The sequence below is a fragment of the Perissodus microlepis genome, chromosome 12 (genome assembly GCF_051167445.1).
Source record: "Perissodus microlepis isolate ML-2025 ecotype Zambia chromosome 12, ASM5116744v1, whole genome shotgun sequence".
Lineage (NCBI taxonomy): Eukaryota > Metazoa > Chordata > Actinopteri > Cichliformes > Cichlidae > Perissodus > Perissodus microlepis.
In genome coordinates, this window is record NC_140472.1 from 36028947 (window position 1) to 36051192 (window position 22246).

Sequence of the window (22246 nt, forward strand, 5' to 3'; positions counted from 1 at the left end):
TAGAGTGTGAAAACAAATGGGATAAGATGCATGTCGTGCCTTTTGTGTACTTGACTTTTCTCCTTGTGTCCTCGTCTCTCCCACCAAAGATGCAGAGGAGGCGCCTCGTTTGAACGCGACGCCAGTTAAATAGACGTTTGGCACAACTGGATCATAAACGAGCACTGGGAGAGTGGCTCGCTTCACAGAGGAAGATGAAAGTACAATATTAGAGAAGTACGAAGAGTTTAATCACATAAATGAGAGTGAGAGCAGCACAGCTGCTGCAGAGGTCGTGTGTGGGAGGAAATATCAGCTTACAGACGGTCTCAGTAACTCAGTGAAATAACAAGTTTGCTCCTGTTGCTCCGAGATTGAAAGGATTTCCTAAATCACATGTACATAAAAAATACTTAAATACTGTTCTACCATCAGAAGAAGAGATAATTACTCTATCGATATGCCACAAAAGTGTTCCTGTGACTTTTTGTACAAACAAATGATTTTACAGGTCAGTGTGGACGTTCACCTGAGAACAGCAAAGACGTGTTGTGGTTATAGACAGGAAGCCGTTATTACACTGTGCTGCTCAGTACATGCTGAAAACTGTTATTTAATTAAACCATAAAATAAATGTGCTATTAAAAAATTAAAACATCAGTGTGACCTTAAAAACTATCGCTGGATAATAAAACACATTCATACACTGAGTGGAAACGATCCACACGAAACCATAAAAGTACAAAAGTAAATTCAGACATTTGGATGTGAAAATATTTCTTTGTAGCGACGATTATAGCGCCCCCTCTGGTCACAAGTGGTCACTGCTCATTGCTGTGGTTTTTATTCTACTTGCAGCTGAGTTTTGGTGCCTGTCTCTTTAAGGCCCCCCTCCGTAAACGCCCACTTTCATCTGATTAGCCGTTTCTGGAAGCCTGTGGAGGGGCAGCTTATTGCATCTACGTGTCTTCCCCTTTTTTTTGATAAGGAGGGTTTGTAAATTTACTAAAAAATAGTAAATAAGCATGAACACAGTATTATTAGCTAGCTGTTAGGTTTTTTGTAGCTTTTTAGCTTTACTAAAAAATATCACTTCCTGTTGTTTTTTTTTTTAAATGTAATGGTTTGGTTGGTTTAATGATCCAGGAACTGGCCTCCCAGCCCAGTGTTCATTCAGGGGTGCTGGTTTCAGTCATTATGCAAATGTCTTGTTTATAAGGTAGAAACCTGCAGTCAGCTGAGACTGAAGGAGTCACCTGATGATGACGAAACGTTTCTCCCACTGAAAACGTCCAGATGAACAGAATCAACCTTTTGGGGCTTTAAATGTAAACTTTTGAAATGGACGTGAAACAGTGAAATTAGTGACAGAGGTTTCTCTGAATTCTGTTCATCAGCTGCTGTTTATTGAAACTTTCACAGCTCAGTAAGTCTCTGTTTAGCATGTTAGCTAGCTAAAATACCAACATTAGCACTGAACACAGTATTATTATCTAGCTGTTAGCTTTTCAGCTTTATTTAAAAAGATTATTTCCTGTTGTTGGTTGGAAATGTAAACTTTTAAAATGGGCACGAACGAGAGATCAGCTAAGAGATCGACAGCAGCGAACGCAGCACTCGTGACCAGCTTCATGTCGGGCAATAAGGTTTTTCTTGTTTTTCTAAATTATGTTAGACGTGTTAAAATCCTTTGGCACACTCTCCCCGCACCATCTCTGAATAAAATATGATAGCTAGAAAAAACAAAACAAAAAAAAAAACCAGTCCACACTAGTTGATGGGATGTGATATTAGCCGCGCAGCCGGTGTCAAGCAGCTGCTTTAGTTTCCCATTCCTAAAAGAATAATGAGAAATAGTGAAATTAGTGACAAAGGTTCCTCTGAATTGCTGCTGCTTTCTGCTGTTTATTAAAAATTTCACAGCTCAGTAATTCAATCTCTGTTTAACATGTTAGCTAAAATGCTAACATTAACACTAAACACACTATTATTATTTAGCTGTTAGCATTTTTAGCTAATCAATTATTAAATACTATCAGTGACACATTCTAGACCTTGTAGGACCATATCACCCTATTAGAGCACTTCGCTCTCGCTCTGCAGGCCTACTTGTTGTTCCTAGAGTATTTAAAAGTAGAATGGGAGGCAGAGCCTTCAGTTTTCAGGCCCCTCTTCTGTGGAACCAGCTTCCAGTTTGGATTCAGGAGACAGAAACTATCTCTACTTTCAAGATTAGGCTTCAAACTTTCCTTTTTGCTAAAGCATATAGTTAGGGCTGGACCAGGTGACCCTGAATCCTCCTGTTAAAAGGGAGGTTTTCCTCCATACAGTCATCGCGCTGCTCACTTGATGACTGTGTGATTGTTGGGGTTTTCTCTCTTATATTGTAGAGTTTTACTTTGCACCTTGAGGTGAATGTTGTGAATTGGTGCTAAGTGAATAAGCCTGAATTGTAAAATAAGTTATACATTTGATGGCTGGATACATGAGGATAAAGAGAAATGAGGCTGATGTCAGCTCATTCAATAAAATGTCACTGTAACCTGATCAATGTGAATAACTTTGAATCTTTGAATATGAAGCTTCAGTAGCATTTTGTGCCGGGGCCATCTGTGTTTGTGCGACTCTCACCTTCCTCCTCTGGAAAACGTTTCCGTGTTCGATGAACAGCGCCGAAGGAGCCCGTCTCAGGGAGTTTTTAGCTGAAGCCGTCCGTCGCAGCAGAGGGTTCAGGATGCCAGCCTGGACCAGCAGAGACCAGCAGAGACCAGGTTCAGAGTAGATATATTATCAACGCTCAACGGCCTCTCACAGGTAGTTCATGCACCCTCTCCCATCCACACCTGTCCAGGTTCAATTTTCCTACCTGAGCGCGCTCACTGTAGATGGCCAGGGACTGTCTGAAGGAGGTGCGCTTGTTTTGCTTTGCGCTGGATGCCAGGTTGATCTCTGACCCCGCCCTCAGCGGCACTACCTTCCTGTCGGTCAGCTCGAGCTTCTGAATGCTTCGCTGCACTTCGGCCGACTTCCTGTCTGAAACGCAGAGCATCCAACCGGTCCTCCATCAGCTCCACCCAGTACTCCATCTACACGTTACACTGTTTATCCAGGACTGCTCACTAACAGCTGATGATAGGAGCTTATCAGTGATTTTGGCCAGCTGTTGGTCCATAACGTTTACCTCTTATGGTCTTATGTTCACATTAAATCCAAACTTTACACTTTAGATACGATCGGATCTGATTTTGAAAGTAGAGCAGTCGCCCCCTGCTGGACACTAGAAAGCGTGCAGGTTTAAGGCGTCTCAGTTTTCAGACGCTGGTTCATGCACACGGCTGTTATTGTGCTTCATGTTGACCATTTCTGAATCAGCATCGCCAGGTTTTTAAGAAACTTTTAATTTTCATAATAAAAGCCCAGCAAACCTAGTATAGGGAACGTCTTTTATTTTGAAATTGATCATCATAAGGACTCACTGTGGCTGCTGAGGACGGTGTTGCTGTAGGTCACTGAGCCTTTGGACGACACCGAGCTGCAGCGAATCGAACCCTGAGAGCCGTGGAGCTGAAAGACGACATACAGGCGACGTTACGAGTTACTCCAAATAAGATTGTTTATCTTATTCTATTCTGTTGTTTTTCTCTTTTTACTGCTCTTCTACTTTCTGCTGTGACCAAAAATTTCCCACATGTGGGACTATTAAAGGATCATCTGATCTTATCTTAAATCCGAATGTCCTGCGGTGCAGCCCGTACCATGTGCTCCAGGACGGAGGTGTTGGAGTAGATGGGCTGGTCTCGGCCCGGCTCGCTCAGGTGGAAGGGGTCGTCCATGTAGGTGTTGGAGGAGGGAAACCTGCGAGTCTGCAGCCCACTGAGGACGAGAGGAAGCAAAATCAGCCCTCAACTCAGAGCCGAGATAAAGCTTTATCGGAGTTAGCGACGCTGCGCTGGTGAAATATGAACATCATGCTCACAGAATCAGGACTGCGTGTAAAAATAAGAGACGATTCAAAGGGCCTGACAGGTGCTGACGGCTCAGAGATACGAATGAGCACTTGTATTCAAAAAAATCTTCAAATGAATAAAATGATTGTCACGATTGTGTATTTGACAGCCCTGATTTACCCGAATGTGACATTCAGTGTTTTTATTATAATAAATGTTATTATGATTGATCCATAAACGTGGGGTTGGGGTTGCAGTTCCACATGTGACCACTAGGACGAGCTGGTGTTTCAGCCTGAGATGATGCACCTCGTACCTGAGAGTTACACCTGAGTGCTCCTGTGTTTTGTTGTCATGGTGACAGTAATACGCAGCGCCGTCCTGCAGCAGCTTCAACCACCGCTGCTTGTCCTCTGAGCCGCTCACCTGAAGGAAGGAAGGAAGGAAGGAGGACACGTTATTGAGTAACAAGTTGAAGTGGATGAATTCAAACTCCCTGTTCCACCAGCTCACCTCCAGCACCGCCATCTGGTCATCGAGCATGCTCAGTGTGATCCTGTAGCAGTGCTTGGTGTCGGGTTTGACCTCACAGCCTCTGAGCTGGACGGTGTACTGAGGCGAGCGCTCCCCCTGCACCTCCTCCTCCTCCTCCCCGAACATGTTGAGGACCCCGGCCTCCACCCGACACAGTAAACTCTGCCACTGGCAGTTCATCAGCACGTTCAGGAAACCTGCCGCAGGCAAACGCCACAGCTCAGACCTCGCGTCATGTGACCTCGCTAACAGACAGGCGATGTCACAGAGGCTACATCCATCTTTGATGTAGAGTTAGTTTCCATGCACATTTTTAATTCGTATATAAAAGACACAAACTCTCTTCAATGATCGAATCGTGCAGTTTACTGTGCTGCTCCGTCCGTACCTTTGTTCTTGCTGAGGCTGCAGCGAGCTGAAGGTTTCTCCTCGTCAGAGTCAGACTGGACTATACTGGACTGAAGGAAGAGACACGGCATTAACAGGAAGTGCAGGTATGACCACGGCTGCTCGTTTCATGGTCACAGCTACGTTTGCTTTCTCACAGAGCAGGTTCGAGATTATTCACGGCAGGAGGCACTGACGATCCGAGGCTGTCTGGCGCCCTGGGCGAACACTCCCTCTGCAGATGTTGTCCAAGATAAGGACAATCGTGGATAACACGTCCCACCCACTCCATGACATGCTGGCTAGTCACAGGAGCACGCTCAGTGAGAGACTAGATTACCCACAATGCACCACTGAACAACACAGGAATCATTCCTGCCTGTGGCTCCCTCTACAACTCCTCCACCTAACACACTGTAAACACTGCAATAGTTACAGCCTTTTTACACACACTCTTTTCTACTCTGTAATATTCTTGTCAATTTTCTTTATATTTATTTATAATCACCTCTGTTAATCCTTGATATTTATAACTGAGTGATCTGTATATATTAGTGCTATTTCTTAAATGTGTAAAATCTGTAACATAATATATTGTTTGGAGTTTAGTCTGTTACTGTTACTATATTTACTATTTTTCTTGGAGCCACTGTAACGCACATTATTTCCTTAGGGATTAATAAAGTATTCTGATTCTGATTGTTTCAGGATGACCTGCCATTATCCAATCACACATCTGCTTACCTGCATCTTTTGCTCGTTTCTCTTCTTTTCTCTATTTTCTAAACTGAGCTCCTGATGACTTTGAACTTTTCTTGTCCATCTTGGTTTTAATTTTGCACTCCAGTATGAACACCCAGCCCCCAACTCGAGGATCACCACAACATAACCTAACAGACCTACACCTTAGTTCACAGATTCGCTTTGTCGAGGGTTTATTTCTGGGATTTCACACAACCCAGGATTCAGACCAGGAATCCATAATGGGCTTGGATTTACATCATTATGAATGAAATGTGCTCTATTTGGAAGCAGCCGGAGCCCCTCCCCTTTTGATGGGTTGTGTGTGAGACTTTAAATCATCAAACTGTAAATTACAAATTTTAAATTGTTATTGATCCCTTTATCCCGAGTCCTAAAGTGTATCTTTATTTTCTTACTCTTCTTATATTTATTGTTTGTTTACTTGCACTGCTGTAACTGTATGGCGTTATTTTTGTGCCACTATTCTGAGCGCACGTAAAAAAAAAGTTGCAGGTGCAAGTGTTTGAGCGAAGAAAAGCTAAATTTGAATTAACAAAGTTCATTGCTGCGTGCAAAAAACTGTATTTCAGTGTTTGCTATTATCCACACACACACACAACAGCAGCCCCTCTCGCTCAGTTTTTGCATTTGCGCTCGCTCGCAATGTGTTGCTCGCGCTCTCAACATTTCTGCCCGTGCGCACTCAACTCTTTCTCTACACCGTTATATTTGTGCCACAAAACCAGCCAATCACAGACTTGGATGCAAAAAAATCTGATTGGCTGTTTTGGTCTCCAATCAGCTCGAAATGACGAAATGCAATATCCCAGAATCCATTTCATCCAAAACTCAAACGAGGCAGTGGAGGAGGAACACAGAGTGGCGGAGTTTGAAATATTACTCTTTCTGGGTCACAAAATAAACTTTTAAGATATTTTCATGCGAGAATGTTTCTGTGTAAACTTCAAATATCTGCTCGATTCATCAAGACATCACATATTTGCATAAGTGCTCTGACATTTTTGGAGATGTTGAGAGCGCGAGTTACGTTGAAACCAAGCACACCATTGTTGTTCTTGTGACATTACCAATAAGTTTGATGTGTCACATGGTCCTCTTCCTATTGAAAAAACAAAAGTTTTATCCAAGATGGCCGACTTCTAAATGGCCACCATGGTCACCGCCCATCTTGAGGAGTTTGCCCCCTCACATATACTAATGTGCCACAAACAGGACTTTAATATCACCAACCATTCCCATGTTATTACGGTGTATCCATAGAAATGGCCCACCCTGTATACAGCACACTTCAAATATATATCTTGAGTCTTGCCAAATCCAGAAATACTCAGATGACACTGCCATTGTAACGTCTTTCAGGAATGGACAGGAATCTAAAGACTGGGACCTTTTCTTGCCTTGAGCAACTGGATTCATAAAATTATCTGCAGGCCTTTCAATTCTCATACAAATAGCAGATGAGCTAGGACTTTTTCTCTGTGATCAGAAAAATTATTGTTATTATTCTTTTTGTTCGTAAGGCATTGTCTGGCGGATGATCTGATATCATCATGTTGGTGTTGATCCTGGAACAACATTGCAAGTGACCAATCACATTGTTGTGACGTTATTCTTTGGCGTGCCAAGCCATTCGTGCATTTATGAAATTCCAATATTGCACGGACAATATCAATTCTGCTTAGCGTTTATTAAAGGGTCAGGGTCCGTTGATCGGCGGACAGAGGCGGTTTCTCGCAGCTTAAGTACAGTTTTTTGCTTTACGGCAGTTTTTCCCGAAGTCGCAAAAGTCACAACATTCTGATTGGTCACTTGCAATGTTGATCCTGGAACAACATTTACTATGTTGATCTGGGAACAACACCAACACGACGATATCAGATCGTGCTTGTCTGGCACCTCTGGTGTTTTATAAAAACTATTCCAGACTCCACTGTTAGATTATATGTTATGATATGTGTTGGCATGAACTGGAATTAATGGGTAGAAGCTGGAACTTTCCATTTAATGCCATTCTGAAGTTAGGGAAAGAGAAGCTCCTATAAACAAAGTCAAAGTGCTTTTACTCTGAAATGCAAAATGAGATTGATTTGAGATTGAGATGTTACCACTGTAGAGGTTGTCTATGGTTTGCATGAACTCCAATTACTTAGTGGAAACAGAAGTTGTCCTGTTAACAGCATCCGTGTTTAATTATAAAAAGTCCCTCACAAACAATTATAATCACGATATTGACGTGATAAAACTGTGGGGTTGTATACTGTCAATGTAGAGTGAAATGATCTCGTGGAAACAGCAACTTTGCTTTTTGCTTTTTTTTAATGCTGTTTCCTGTGGAAACACCATATTTCAATTTAAGAGCATTTTGAAATCGTTAAAAGAGTATATCTTTTATGGTCAATTTGAAAAGTCTTTTATACTGGAAAGCAAAATCAGCCTGACTCGAAATTGATATGGTATCACTGTGGGGTTGGATACTATTGATCTAACATGGATTCATCCTGTGGAAACAGCAAATTTCAATTTAAGAGCATTTTGAAATCGTTAAAAGAGTAGGTCATATATGGGCAATTTGAAAAGGCTTTTACTTTGGAAAGTAAAATCAGACTGACTTGATATTGACATGGTATCACTGTGGGGCTGTGTACTGTAAATACAGAGTGAAATTATCCTGTGGAAACAGGAATTTTCCATTTTAGAGCATTACGAAATCGTTCCAATAGTAAGTCAGGTATAGGCAATTTGAAAAGGCTTTTATTTTGGAAAGCAAAATCAGCTTGACTTGAAATTAATATGCTATCACTGTGGGGTTGTATACTGTTGATCTAAGGTGAAATTATCCTGTGGAAACAGAAATTCTTCTTTTTAGAGCATTTTGAAATCATTCCAAGAGTAAGTCAGATATGGGCCATTTGAAAAGGCTTTTATTTTGGAAGGCAAAATCACAGTGACTTGATATTGATATGGTATCACTGTGAATTTTATATTCTGAATTAATTGAAAGAGTAGTTCAAAAATAAACATTCAGAGGGCTTTTACTTTGAAATCCAAAAGGAGATGGCTTTAATATTGACATGTTGCTACTAGAATACTGGGGTTCATTTGTATCCAACATTAGAGTGTGTAAATGAGACTAATTGATATTTGTGAATGTGCTCTTAATTTACTGAAAGTTGGCCTTTATTTTAAAATTATGCTTCAGGAGCTTTTATTTTGAAATCAGGTTACCGCGTCTTTTGCCATAATACTCAGAATACACAGGGAACGTAAAACAAAGTGGAGGCTGGCTTGACACCAGTGCTAAATGAGTGTTTTCAGCTAACAGCTACAATAAGCATAAAAGTTACCTTACGGCTATCATTTGTTAACATGACGCTTGTTCTTATACATGTAATACATTTATTACCAACCTGAGTTTATCCGCTGCTCATTCGACAACATGACGAATGACTTCTGAAGTCTTAATTCAGCTCATGATGCTGTAGATTCCCGTCAGTAACACTTTCGGTCCGCTAGTAAAACGTAGTTCTATTAATCTGCGCTTGAACCGGATGTAAGTCCCAAAAAACTGAATTTTGGAACTGAAACTGAAATTATTCGAGAGCTAAATTTTTAAAGGATAAAATACGGTTTCAAAGCAAATGAATTCATTTTCAAAATATAAAATTCAATTTCAGTTTAGTGATGATCATTTTCAAACCAATAAATTGAATTTCAAATTAGGCTAATTCATATTCAGTTTTTAAAAGCATTTATTCAAGTTACAATTCAGAGTCAATCCGAGCAATTCAAATTTAACTTATTCAAATTCAGTTTCTGATGGCACAGATTTCTGCCCATGATGGTGTATCTGAGTGTCTCACCCTGCAGGACAGCAGCTGGTCTGACTTATTCAGAGACGAGTAGCTGTGCATCTCCGTTTCTCCTGCGATGCTCACCTCTTCGATCACCTTCACACAGAACAGAAAAATATTTGTGCATAAATAATTTGAAAAAGGTGAAAGAAAACAGAGAAATGTGCCACCGGGAACAGTTCAGCTACAAACTGCGTCAGGAATCTCGCTGTCAGACTGAGATGCAGAGTTCACAGTCGGGCAGATGAAGCCTGTTTGAGCTTCCAAACGCCGGAGTGGAAGATCTCCTTCAGACCTGCTGGCAGGTACAGGCAGGCCAGCAGAGTCCAGCTTTAACAGCGTTGAAACAAAAACTTGGATGTGGGAGGAATTCTGAGCAAGGCAGTCAGTGGGGATGGGAAAGCTGCAGGGCAGTGGGAAGGAGAAGCAGTTTTCTGCCTGCACTAATCAGTGCGGTTGGAGTGCTGCTGGGGAAGACTCGGGATGCTTCAGGGCCGTCCCGGTGGACACTGGGAACCTAGGGTGGTGGTTCCACTTTTTAAAAGCTCCAGCTTCGGTGGGTCTGCTCAGATTCTCTTGGAAGATCTTTCCAGGAAAACTGAAGAGGACCGTCTACTCTACAGGAAATCTCTGATTCAGGAGCAAAAGTGCACGAACTCTTTAGCTCAGAGGTGACTGAGAGTTCATGTATGTTTCCATGTCTGATGTAGAAACCTGAAGCCTGAGTGTGTGTAAGGACCTCATGCTGAATGTGAGCTAGTTCACGGTTCGCGTGTCGAGTGCTGCTGACCTTCTTCCACTCGTCGGCCTGCTGGAAGGTGCTGTAGCCCAGCACCAGCGTCTCCGAGCCCAGCAGCACCAGTTTGAGCTGGTGTTGGATCTTCCTGCTGCTCTTTGACTTGTAGACGAGCTGACAGCCGCGCAGGTTCAACTCCAGCTGAGGCAGCAGGTCCCGGGCGCACTTATAACACTGACGCAAACACAGAAGAAGACACACAGGTACAAACAGGTCAAACACACCTGACCTCACAAAGAGCTGAGGCGCTTCAAATATAGAGCGACACATAGTGGCCATCAGAGGGACTGCAGCCGCGTGGGCTCGTGCGTTTGTTTCGTTCCTCACCAGCAGCACGTCGTTCCTGATGATGAACAGCTCTTTGCTCCACTGTCCGAGCCACTTCCTCCTCCACAGGTACCCGCAGAGGCGGGACTCTGGCGTGGGCTTTAGGCAGGGCTGTGAGGCGCTCCACTGGATGTAATGAGCTCTGTCCTTCACAAGCTCCTCCCCTCCATCGTCATCGTCTTCCTCATCGTAGGACTCGTAGTGGCTGCTGTCTGACTCCGCCTTCTCTGGAGAAAGGAAGAGGATGACGTTTGTTTGTGTTTCTACGTCGTGTTCCTGCTTTGTCATCGTGTGTGTTTGCAGATACCAGTGTTGGACACGGTGGCGTCGGCAGGTACGTAAGGTTCTGCCTCCTCGTACGTATCTTCGTCCTCATCGTCACCTCCTAGACCTCCTGGAGGGTGGGGCGGCACCTTGGGGCCCTGCAGCTAAAACATGAACATCAGGTCAGGAAGTCTGAATTCAGTTTCTCTGATTTGTGGTGAAACTCTGATGAAGTCATTTGAACAATCAGACGAGCCGAGACGAGGCTCATCAGTCCCAGCGTCTCCTCTTCTTCATGAAGAGCTAAATGTGTGTTTAGGACTAGTTTGTGTTGTTACTGTTGGTTGGTACCATGAAGTGAGTCTGAGCTTGGCTGAGTCACCTGATGAAGTTTTTAGTGTTAGAAAGTAGGTTTGTTTGGTTTTAAATCCTGATTTTGTAACCTGCTCAGGATGAAGTTGCACTCTGACCTTTGGCAAATCAGTGTTCAGTAACTTTGCACAGGTTGTAACTTCAAACATGAGACCTGAGCAGATTCATTTGGATCAGTTTGGTTTCCTCTCATTTATTCAGGTTTTCTACATTTTTCTGTTAAGATGAATTTGTCTGATCTCACACACTTACTGGTGATTTCTTATAAATTTACTGAGAATTTAATCTTTAAGAGAGCAGTTTGTGTGTGTGTGTGTGTGTGTGTGTGTGAGAGAGAGAGAGAGAGAGAGAGAGAGACAGAGAGAGGGAGTGACAGGAAGTTCAGTGTTTACATATGATCTCTTTGCTATCGGTCTTCCTATTGGCTCAGACCTGTGCAGAGGGAGGAAGTGGTCACCGATGGCGGTTGATTAGCATCTGGGCTACGTGATGGATGGATGGAAAACACACACACACAGAGAGTTGTGCTGCCGTCTCCTCCCAAACCTCAGGAGGACTCGGTCTGTCATTACTGACCCACATCACAGAGCAGCCTCCTCCTCCTCCTCCTCCTCTCTTTCTCTTCTCTTTGACCTCAGAAGAAAAATCCTGAAGCTGTTCAGAAACAGATTTTTGTCCCTTCCTAGTAAAGAAATTTGTGTCCACATCATCGTGTTTGTCACATGAAACTTTTCCTCCACATGTCGCTCCTGCTCTTCATCACGAGGAGTGTGATCAGCAGCTGTTTCTCACTCTGGTGCGTTTGATTTAACCACCATCTCCTGAACAGAATAAAAGCTCTTTTGTGACTTTTATCTCTGTTTTTGGAGCTTTTTGATACATAAACTAAGACTTCTTGTTATTTATCAGGCAGATAATAAACTACATTCACATTTTTAGACCCAACCTTGAGCCGCCACGCTGGACTTATTTTTATTAATCAGGCACAGCAGTCAGCCACTTCATGTAATTAATTAATGAGAGATAATTAAAATATCATCTGATTAAAGAGCTGCACGTGCAGGAGGATTATCTGTTATAGACGCTGCAGCTTCACACTGTGTTTGTATAGTTTAGTCATCATTTTTCTATTATTTCTGTTTACTGTTTGTGTTTATATTTTATTTTAATATTTTATTTTTTTTACTTACATTTTACTCTTTTTTTTATTCATATTCAGTCTTAACTAATACATTTTTTATGTTGTTTTTAATAATGAGTTTTCATTCACATTTCATTGTTGCTGTATTGTTTGTTTGTTTGTTTGTTTTCATGTGTTGCTTCAGTTAGCTCAGTGGTGGAAACCAGTATGACCAGTAAGGCTGATGCTCACCCCGTTCCTCAGCCATGCAGACAGGTCCTGATTTGAGACCAGCTCAGAGGCCCGGACAGCTGTGGATACAACAACAACAACAACAACACAGAGCTTTCATGAAGTCTTCAGGATTCGCAGGTTTACGTGAGCTCTGTTTATGAGTGAAAATCGTATTTCGCATTATTCCGATGTGTCTTGAAGGCAGCATTAAGGTGTACCTTTTGCAGGTGTGTCTGTCAGCTCGTTGCTAGGAGACGATGATGGACAGCTCATGATCATGTACTCGGCATCTTCCACTGAAAACACAGCAGGAAACACTTTTATTCGGGTGTCTGTGGGTTTGGTAGTACTCTGAGTATCAGCAGTAATGTGAGTACTGGTGTGGTTTTACCTGGAGCGTCCTGATTCTGCAGCGTGGACAGCAGCTCTGAGATGGATTTCTTCTGAGCCTGAGCGATGTAACTCAGGTTCTCTGAGTCCAGAACAGACAGGAAGGACTGCAGATCCCAGATCAGCTTGGCCAGCACTGGATACAGACAGACAGACAGTCGGACGGACGATCGTCTGGATGTCTGTTTGAGCTCATTAACCAGGAGGAAAATGAGTTTACAGACTTGATCTCGACCGCACAGCGAGTCACAGTTGAACTGACTGCTGAGCCATGAGTCATGTTTGTTCTCACACTCTCAGTATCTGATGTCGCTGTTTACACGCCAACAGACACTCTGTCTGTCTGTCTGTCCACAGACTCTAATGTTTAAACTTTGCAGCAGAAACAAACATGTTTACAGCCTGACACACAAACTGTTTGGTCTCTGTGGATCATTTTCCTCCTTCATAACAACTATGGGACGGACGGGATGGTCATAGTTTGCATTATTAGGGGGCGTGGTCTCTTTGACTGACAGGTGGATGGTGACACAGGCAGCTTCACCTGAACTGGACCCCTGGACTCCAGCTTACCACTCCACACTCTCATCCAAAATATGGACACTGATATCTCAGTCTTGCATTTTCTTTCTTCATTTTGGTCCAGCCATGAGGGGTCGGGGGGGTACTGGGGTGGATGGGAGGGCTGCCTCCTGTGCTCATGCTCAACAGGGTGTCGGTGGAAATGATGCTGCGGTTTATTGAAGGCCGAGGAGGAGGGTGGGGGGAAGGCATGTTAGGAGGAAGTGAGAGAAAAGGAAAGACAGGAGTGTGACGGTGACGCTGGGGCCGGAGGAAAAGAGGAGGATCACAGATGTAGTGACGGAGGACATCCACAGGGTTGGTGTGCCAGTGGAGGATGCTGAGATGGGGGGAGATGAATAATAATAAGAATGTTCTTCCTTCGTTTCCGAGTGGAGTGATTGATTTTGGCCGTCTTCTCCTTCAAATCGACCCCAACACTCATTTATGTCTCTCAGAAAGAGACTGAATATGGACGGTGTAGGTTCAGCCACACTATCGGCTGCTTGGTTGGAGCTAATACAGCAGCTGAACCAGCCCAGGAAAAACGAGGTTCTTCACTCTTACTTTAGTTTTGATAAAAATAAGTGGATACAACAAAGTGAGCGTCTGACCCACAGCTGCAATTTACATGAATCCAGATGTGACTCATGATTCTGAAATGTAAAAATATCTGAGGACTGAAGGGGTGTAAATAGGATGTTAAAAACTGCATGTTTGCATCATTTCTTTGAGATTTTGGGATTCACTATGAGGACAGTGTGTGTTTGGGCAGATTGTTACTGTGGCAGGTGGGTTTGCTCCCACAGTCTGAGTGTAAGCTGGCCGAGATAAGATCCATTTTTGTTTTTGTTTCTCTACTCTGAGTTTCAATAATGAGTTTTCTCTCATGTGATAAGAAAAAAGAAACAACGAACTTTTCGAGTTGCTGTGCACAGCAGGGATTCAGGTGATGTAACTGTGTTTACTCTGAGTTAAATATTGCCAGGAGCCAGGAGCTTATCAGTTTGCATCCTGTCATCAATTAACACGTGAAGGCCAGAACATCTGCATATTTGTGCAGGGAACGTTTACCTGAACAGGTGCGGTCAGACTGTTGTCCTGTATGAAACTGACTTTTACATGTGAATCACATTTTATTACGATCATCTGAGGATGCAGATGAGGAGCCGCGGCTGATGTGTGTTTCTGTCTGAGAGTGAAGAATCAGCATCTTGTTTTTCTGCCTTTGAATGATTTCAGCTCTTATCTTCTGAAGTGAAACAGAGTGAGTATTCATTCACACACAACAACGGCTTCATTCATAACACGAACACAGACGGACTTCATCACAGTTTTCATGTTTAATCAACCTGCTCGTAGCAAACTGACCATCCCCCGTCAGCTTTACTTATTACAGAACAAAAACATTTAGTGAAGGTAAGAGCAGCCTGTCAGGGCCTTTGTTAGTTTAACATGAATCATTAAGGATGTCCAACAATGCACAGTTATATTCGTTTTAAAAAAACAAAACAAAAATGTACAAAAAGCTCTGAAAACTGTTTTTTTTTTACCTCTCACCACCTTAAGCACTCCCAGGACCCCAGAGACCGGTATGACCTCCTAAAGGACCACACCTAGAACCTGCTTAATATCCATATAAACTACATAAATCATCACTGTAATCATCATAAGGACATCTAGAACATGGCCAGTAGAACTTCTAAATGAAAACAGGAACCTCTGCAATCTCCTACAGGGTAGGGCTGGGCGATATGGCCTAAAATTCATATCGCGATATAATTTGAAGCATGTGCGGTAACGATATATATGAATTCTGGTTGTGCTTACTGACCTCGAACCGATTTTGGCTGCAGAAATCTGTTAAAAATATTTTAGTACAACTGTGGTAAGCGGCACTGCTTGATGGATTGTCAGAGCATTACGGCTGCCGTAGTGAGGAGCTTCGCGGAGTAATCTGGGTCCTAAACTCCGTCAGCTTCAGGTCCCAAAGTCAAACGAACACTAAGAGTTAAAAACGGTCTAAATTCCTTAATCTTTAATAAAATCATCAGCGTTGCTGCTTTATCAGGTGTAACAATTAAGTTTAACATCCATACATCCATGAAAACAGAATTTATTAAATTTAACGGAGTTAGAAGTTAACAGGAAGTTAGCTCGCTAGTTTCCACCTAAACATTTCATACCATGTTCTGTCAGAGATTTTTGAAACTAATTAAAACATACAGCTCTGCTACCACTTCCAACATAAATGAAGACAGAAAACTAAACAGCAGTGGCGTTTGCAGGGTTACTGAAGTTGGACTACCTGGTATATAATGTTGTGCTACGCGATTGCTAGCTACACAGCTATGTTAGCATAACAGCACAGTGAAGCTGGAGGATGAACGGCAACTTTTTTTCCACTCGATAAAAGTTAACGTGAGGGATTCTGGTGGTCAGGGACAAATGCAATCGCATAGCAGGATGCTGTACACGGGACAAACTTCAGTCAGGAGAACAACTGAGATCATTCATCCACAATACGAGGTTAGTCATTAATATACTGCAACTACATGGGACTAGAACAGCTGCGAGAGAATTCAACATTAATGAATCAATGTTACGGAAGTGGAGGAAGCGCAGTTTTTGGCTTTCCCCATATTTCAAAAGTGCTTCATCTCTTTGCTATGACTGTCGCCCGCCATAATTTGCAGATGATAATGGTTGTAGCCTCTGCGATGCTTTCGACCAAAACAGCCGCAGCTTGATGACATCATCAACATGCGCTATCGCGATATAGTCAAAATCTCTATTGTTGGCCAAATTTATATCGTTTCTATCGTATATCGTTTCTATCGCCTACCCCTACTACAGGGGACCCAAAAGTTATTCAAGTGCACCCTCACAGACGGGCATTCAAAAGACCTCTAGAACCTCTCTGCGATCTCCAGTCACACAACCACCATGAAGATTTCTAGAACACCCTCGCTCACCAGTTTAACTTTCCAGAGGATGAATAGAACCTCTTCAGTGACAATCACAACCTCTTAAAGTTCCCTCTTCACAGATAACCACTTAGGAGATGTCTCAAACCCCACCCAAAACTACACAAATCATTACTAGAACCAACATTAGCATGTCTGAAACATCCTCAGAGGCCAGCGCAACCTTCTCAAGAAAAACTAGAATCTCTTCAACCTCCTAAAGAGTATGTAAGAGTCCCTTCACAGAAAAATACCTCATAGACCTGTAGAACATCACCTCACAACCACCTCGAGGATTTCAGAGACCAGCATGACCTCCTAAAGGATGACTAGAACCTCTTCGATGGCGACAAAACATCCCTTAGCACCACAAAAGCCCACTTCACAGATAAATAGACCTCCTAATAAACCTTTACAACCTTTAGTCATGACTAGACTCACATTAAGGACATGGAGGACATCCTCAGTAATGACTAGAGTTTCCTAAAGCTATTACCTGACAATAACTGTGGCTTCAGATCATCCAGGAAGTGAAGCTCTGAACACTAATTAGCATCTGTGTGTGTGGATGCAGTATTTATATAAGGATATGGGAAACAGCGACACAGGGTAGGTGCAACTAAGTAAAGGTTTTCAGTCTTTAATGCTTTTCTGTTGTTGTTTGGACGTAAACTGTACTGAGTCATCATCAGTACAACACAGAGCAGAACATGTAAAAACATGCAGAGGAAACAGCAGCTGATTGTCCGGTGGCTCATTCATACAGAGAGGCCGAGTCCATTCACGCTGTGAGCCGAGTGGGAGACGAGGGTTAAATGTTCCTGATTAACTCCTCTGATGCTGATTTTAATCAAACTGCTGTTTAAGCAGCGAGCTGCAAATTCCTCAAACACCCACAAACCCTGAAAACGAACAACAACAGCAGAAAGGAGACAGAGACGGACGGCTGCTGGACGGACGCAGAATCAAGAGTTCGTGTTGCTGAACGCTGTTTATCTGACCATCTGCATTACTTCCTGTCTCGGGCTTTGATGTTGCAGTGCACACTTTCAGGCCTGTTTACATCATTAGTACATTAACTTCCATTCATTTCCTGGACACTTATCCTTAAACCATAACCTAAACGAATCCGTCAAAAACAAATAACTCGACTGACCACAGCGACGCATCTGCCTCAGCAGTTTAAACTAAAAGTCACGTTTCCAGCTGAAACCGGTCGCACTACAGTACCGATGGTGTCCATCATAACAATGATATCCTAACAACATTATGCAGCAATTATATCCAACCAGGAAGCAGTTTGTCCAGCGTTGTCCAATCAGGGGGCAGTCGTTGGAACCACAGAGCTCGTTCAGGTTCTGATACCCGATAATTGACTGTCGTTGGGCATTAGATCATCTACACTTACATAAACCTGCTGACAGCGCTGCGAAAAAATGTTTTTACTGTTTCTTTTTTTGCTATTTGTCACTTTTATGTTTCTCAGATCATCAAATAAAATGTAATATTAGACGACCATAACCTGAATCACTTTGTCACAATTAATTCAATTCAGTTTTATTTATACGGCGCCGAATCACAACAGCAGCCACCTCGAGGTGCTTTATAGTGTAAGGTAGACCCTACAATAATACATACGTGGTATGTTTTAACATAGGTGAGGTAGTTTTCCTAATAACTTAATTCATCATTTAAAAACTGTGAAAGAAGCTCCCACAGAGGCTGAACATGCAGTTCCTCTAACATCCAGCAGGGGCACCAGCAGTGAGGCAGTCCCACAGACGTCCACATTATAATCTGACAGCAGAAATAAACATGTTTACAGCCTGATACACAAACTGTTTGGCCCTGTGTTGCTGAGCTGATCGCTGTCTGTGAGGCTTCACCACCACTAATCGTTTCACAACATGGAAGCAACCAAAACGCTATGAAAAGTCCCAGAAACCCATGGATGAAGTCACATGGTTACGTCCGTGTTTTTTCTGTAGAAAACATCATTTTTATTCTGTAAGGGAGAACGTGTCACAATCCATCCTCCTGCTGCTGTGGAGTCTTTATCACACCGATGGTATGTTAGTAACTATCAGAAATACCCATCTGTCCTCGTCTATCCTCCTTCCTCCACCTCATCATCATCACTTCCTCCTCCTCCTCCTGCTGCTGCTCTCTGGAGACTGAGCTAATAGACTGTTTAGATTTTCTGTGTGTTTGTGTTTTTAAAGTATCCACACCAACAATTTTAACATTTTTCTGCCATTAAATCAGATTGTTTCCTGACCTCATGTGCTTATCGCTGGCTAAAAGGAGTATTCTGATGTTTCCCAGCTCCTCCTGGTAGCGCTCAGTCTGAGGTACAAGACCTACTCAAAATTTATAGAAAAAACTTTAAATTAGCTCTGAAAACAGGAAATAGATTTTACTTGTTTCCCATTAATCATCCCATGACCTGGTGACCTCTTGGGGGGGCTGCCCCTATTTTAAAAACCATCATCTACTATATATAACGTAGAAAACAGCCCCAATGGGGACATACTGCTGATGCATTTTACTGCAAAACCTGTACTTCAGTTACACAAAGCTGAACATACTTTAGTTTCTCATTTACACGTTGGACATGTTGCTGAGTATTTTTACCTCGTTACATGTGGTACTGTTACTTCAGGGAGTTATCTAGATACACTGATCTCTCAAATCACTTTGGTTTGCTCTAATCAGAGTTACTTGTTGTTACAAACAACAATAAAAATGCAAAGTGGGTACAGGTCCCAGTTAGCAGCAGGTTAGTGGTGAGGTGGTCAGCCTCCAGCTGGAAGCGGGTCAGTTTGAGGAAACAGCAGCGCAGTAATGTAAATGTTTCTGCTCTCTTGCCAGCCAGATTAAAGAAAGCTGCTCCACACCCTGCTGCACACATGTTTGTACTTCTGTGATTGTGAGGACCTTCTGAGGCCTTTCACGGCCCCCTAACCTAAACCTCTTTTTAACCTGAACCCTTAAACTAAATCCAAACCCACAAACGGGCCTTTAAGAGTCCGTCCTCACAACACAGAAGGGTCCTTAAAAAGTCAATAAATACATAGGTCCCCACAAAGATAGCTGTGCAAGTACCCACACACAGGCGGTGAGGAGAAATCCTGTCTTTCAGATAATTTTAGGGTTTGGTTTTCATGGTAAAGTAACTTAAATCACTTTCAGCTTTTTCTAAACTTTTCAACTGGAGCCAGTTATAGCAGCATCATGGCCCTTTTCCTTCTGTCAACACTTCCTTAGATTTAAAGCTGCTTTGGCCACAAATACATACATGCTCATATACAAAGTGTTTCTCACATGATACAGAAGATAAATTAAACCGTTAGAGAACAGCATGGCTTTTTGCTGTTTATTTATACCGATTTTAATGGTAAAAGGCCTGTATTTGTATAGCGCTTTACTAGTCCCTAAGGACCCCAAAGCGCTTTACACATCCAGTCATCCACTCACACGCTGGTGATGGCAGCTACATTGTAGCCACAGCTGCCCTGGGGCGCACTGACAGAGGCGAGGCTGCTGGACACTGGCGCCACCGGGCCCTCTGACCACCACCAGTAGGCAACGGGTGAAGTGTCTTGTCCAAGGACACAACAACCGAGACTGTCGGAGCCGGGGCTCGAACCGGCAACCTTCCGATTACAAGGCGACCTGCCAACTCTTGAGCCACGATCGCCCCAGAGAATTTAAACTATCTAATCAACCAGTCATTTGAAATCAAGTCTATTACCACCATCTAAATATTTTATACACAATACAACACAAGCCTGAGGTTAGTTTGATTTGTTCATAACTACAAAAGTAAAACATCCCAAAATAATAAATATAGTACAACTCACAGCTGACCTCTAGTGGTCACATGAGTCAGCAGCCAAAATATCAGCGTATATATATTAATATGATAGACAAACATGGAAATAAACATAAAAGCTGCATATCAGGTAATGCTAGCTAGCTCAGATACTTGCTAATAAGTAACATCCAGTCAGAATCCCTAACTTTCTCTTACTGGATTGGTCTGTTACTACAGTGACCTCACAGCAGCTGTGTTATTGGTCTGATGATGTCATTAAAATGCTCCGAAAGGCTCCAACAGCACAAACACGGTCCAAAGGTCCAGTTCAGGTGACGCTAGCAGACAGCTAGCAGCTACAGCCACCTGCGTCACCATCCACCTGTCAGTCAAAGAGGCCACGCCCCTAATAATGCAAACCTTAAACCTTTTACAGGTGACCTATACAACCCACCACAAATATACCTACAGAGACCGAACAGTTTCTATCAGGCTGTAAAAGTGTTTATTACTGCTGTAAAGTTTTAACATGGGAATCTATGGGGACCGACTCGCTGCTGCCCCCGGTGGAAACTGGAGGAACTGCAAGTTTTGGCCCTGGTAATTGCTGAGTGCTTTGTTAGTACTTTATTACAATTAGTTTTAACATTTTTTTCCACGTGATATGAAAGACAAAAGAATACGTGGATGTTAAACACATTAAAGGAAAGTTTCAAAGTAAAGCTCCATTTGTAATCAGATTACATCTGAAACATGCATGCTGTGTATGATTTCATACATGTGAAACATTTTTAATATAAAAAACAAATATCAGGTAACGTCAGGTTTCATGTGTGGATGAGTTTTATGCCTCTGTCGTTATTCCTGAAACATCTGTAAGACTTGTTGTGGGTCACGGTACCTTTCTGTTTGTCCATGTCGGTCGTCTCAGTGTCTGCTGATCCTCAGGCTCATATCTCTGCTAAAGAATCTAACATCAAACGGCAAACAGATTTCCTCCTGTTTCCTCCTCCCTGAACTCCGTCTATCTGCTCTGTGAGAAGCAGTTTGAGTTCTGCCAGGCGAGTCTGTCTGAACGCGTCTGTGACCTCAGCACAGGAGGGAGGAGAGAGAGGGCGGGCCAGCGCTCTCATTATGCACGGGCATGCACAAAAACACAGAGAAACCTTAAATACAAAGTCACTTTAACAATGTGCCCACTGTTATCATCCAGTACACAAACACATTTAGAAAATACACAAGAAGAAAAATATCTGCTAATATTCTGGCTTTAAGGGTTTCTTCAGTGATGCTCCACAAACTAAAGTAATAATAATAATAATAATAATAATAATTCCACAGCTATCAGAAAATCGAGGGAGAGCAGCTGGATTACAAAATTAGTCAGGCCTCTTTTTATTTAGAAATTTATTCTTCTACTTGAGAATATCCTGTAATTTACTTATATTAAACCAAGTTTATGTTTTTAATAAATATAATGTATGTTTTCATTTGTCCAACTGTATCGACAAAATCCATCCTCTGCTGCTTCCGCTTGTCAGGGTCGCGGGGGTGGTAGAGCCTACCCAGCTGTTGTAGGCCGAGAGGCAGGACACAAACTGGAGTGGACACCAGTCTGTCACGGGGCTAACACAAAGACAAAGACAACCATTCACACCTATGGGCAATTTAGTGTTTCCACTTAACCCTACAAACTGCATGTCTTTGGAATTTGGGAGGAAGCTGGAGTACCCGGACAGAACATGCAAACTCCACACAAAAAGACCCCAGCCTGAGGGTGGAGCCTAACTCAGGACCTTCTTGCAACATTAGAAGCTCATTTATTTCAGTCAAACATTTTCAAAATAACTACATATGACCTCTGTGAACCCCATTAGGAGTTAAAGGGTAAAGGAAACCTGTTTCTGACTGCAAACCTGCAGACAATCGTCACATT

General features: G+C 42.6%; 1 protein-coding gene across 1 annotated transcript; it reads right to left on the reverse strand.

Annotated features, from left to right (window-relative positions):
- Window positions 1–208: 208 nt before the first annotated feature.
- Window positions 209–21462, reverse strand: LOC146376809 (actin filament-associated protein 1-like 2). The gene is made up of 16 exons (XM_084947411.1): window positions 21212–21462; window positions 12968–13102; window positions 12795–12872; window positions 12595–12653; window positions 10894–11014; window positions 10587–10813; window positions 10254–10433; window positions 9473–9559; window positions 4849–4918; window positions 4440–4657; window positions 4243–4352; window positions 3735–3852; window positions 3456–3543; window positions 2846–3012; window positions 2611–2721; window positions 209–1814 (listed from the first exon to the last, which is right to left on the reverse strand). Exons 1-16 carry the CDS (start codon window positions 21225–21227, stop codon window positions 1788–1790), a joined length of 1812 nt encoding a protein of 603 aa, XP_084803537.1. The 5' UTR covers window positions 21228–21462; the 3' UTR covers window positions 209–1787.
- Between the last annotated feature and the right edge of the window lie 784 nt (window positions 21463–22246).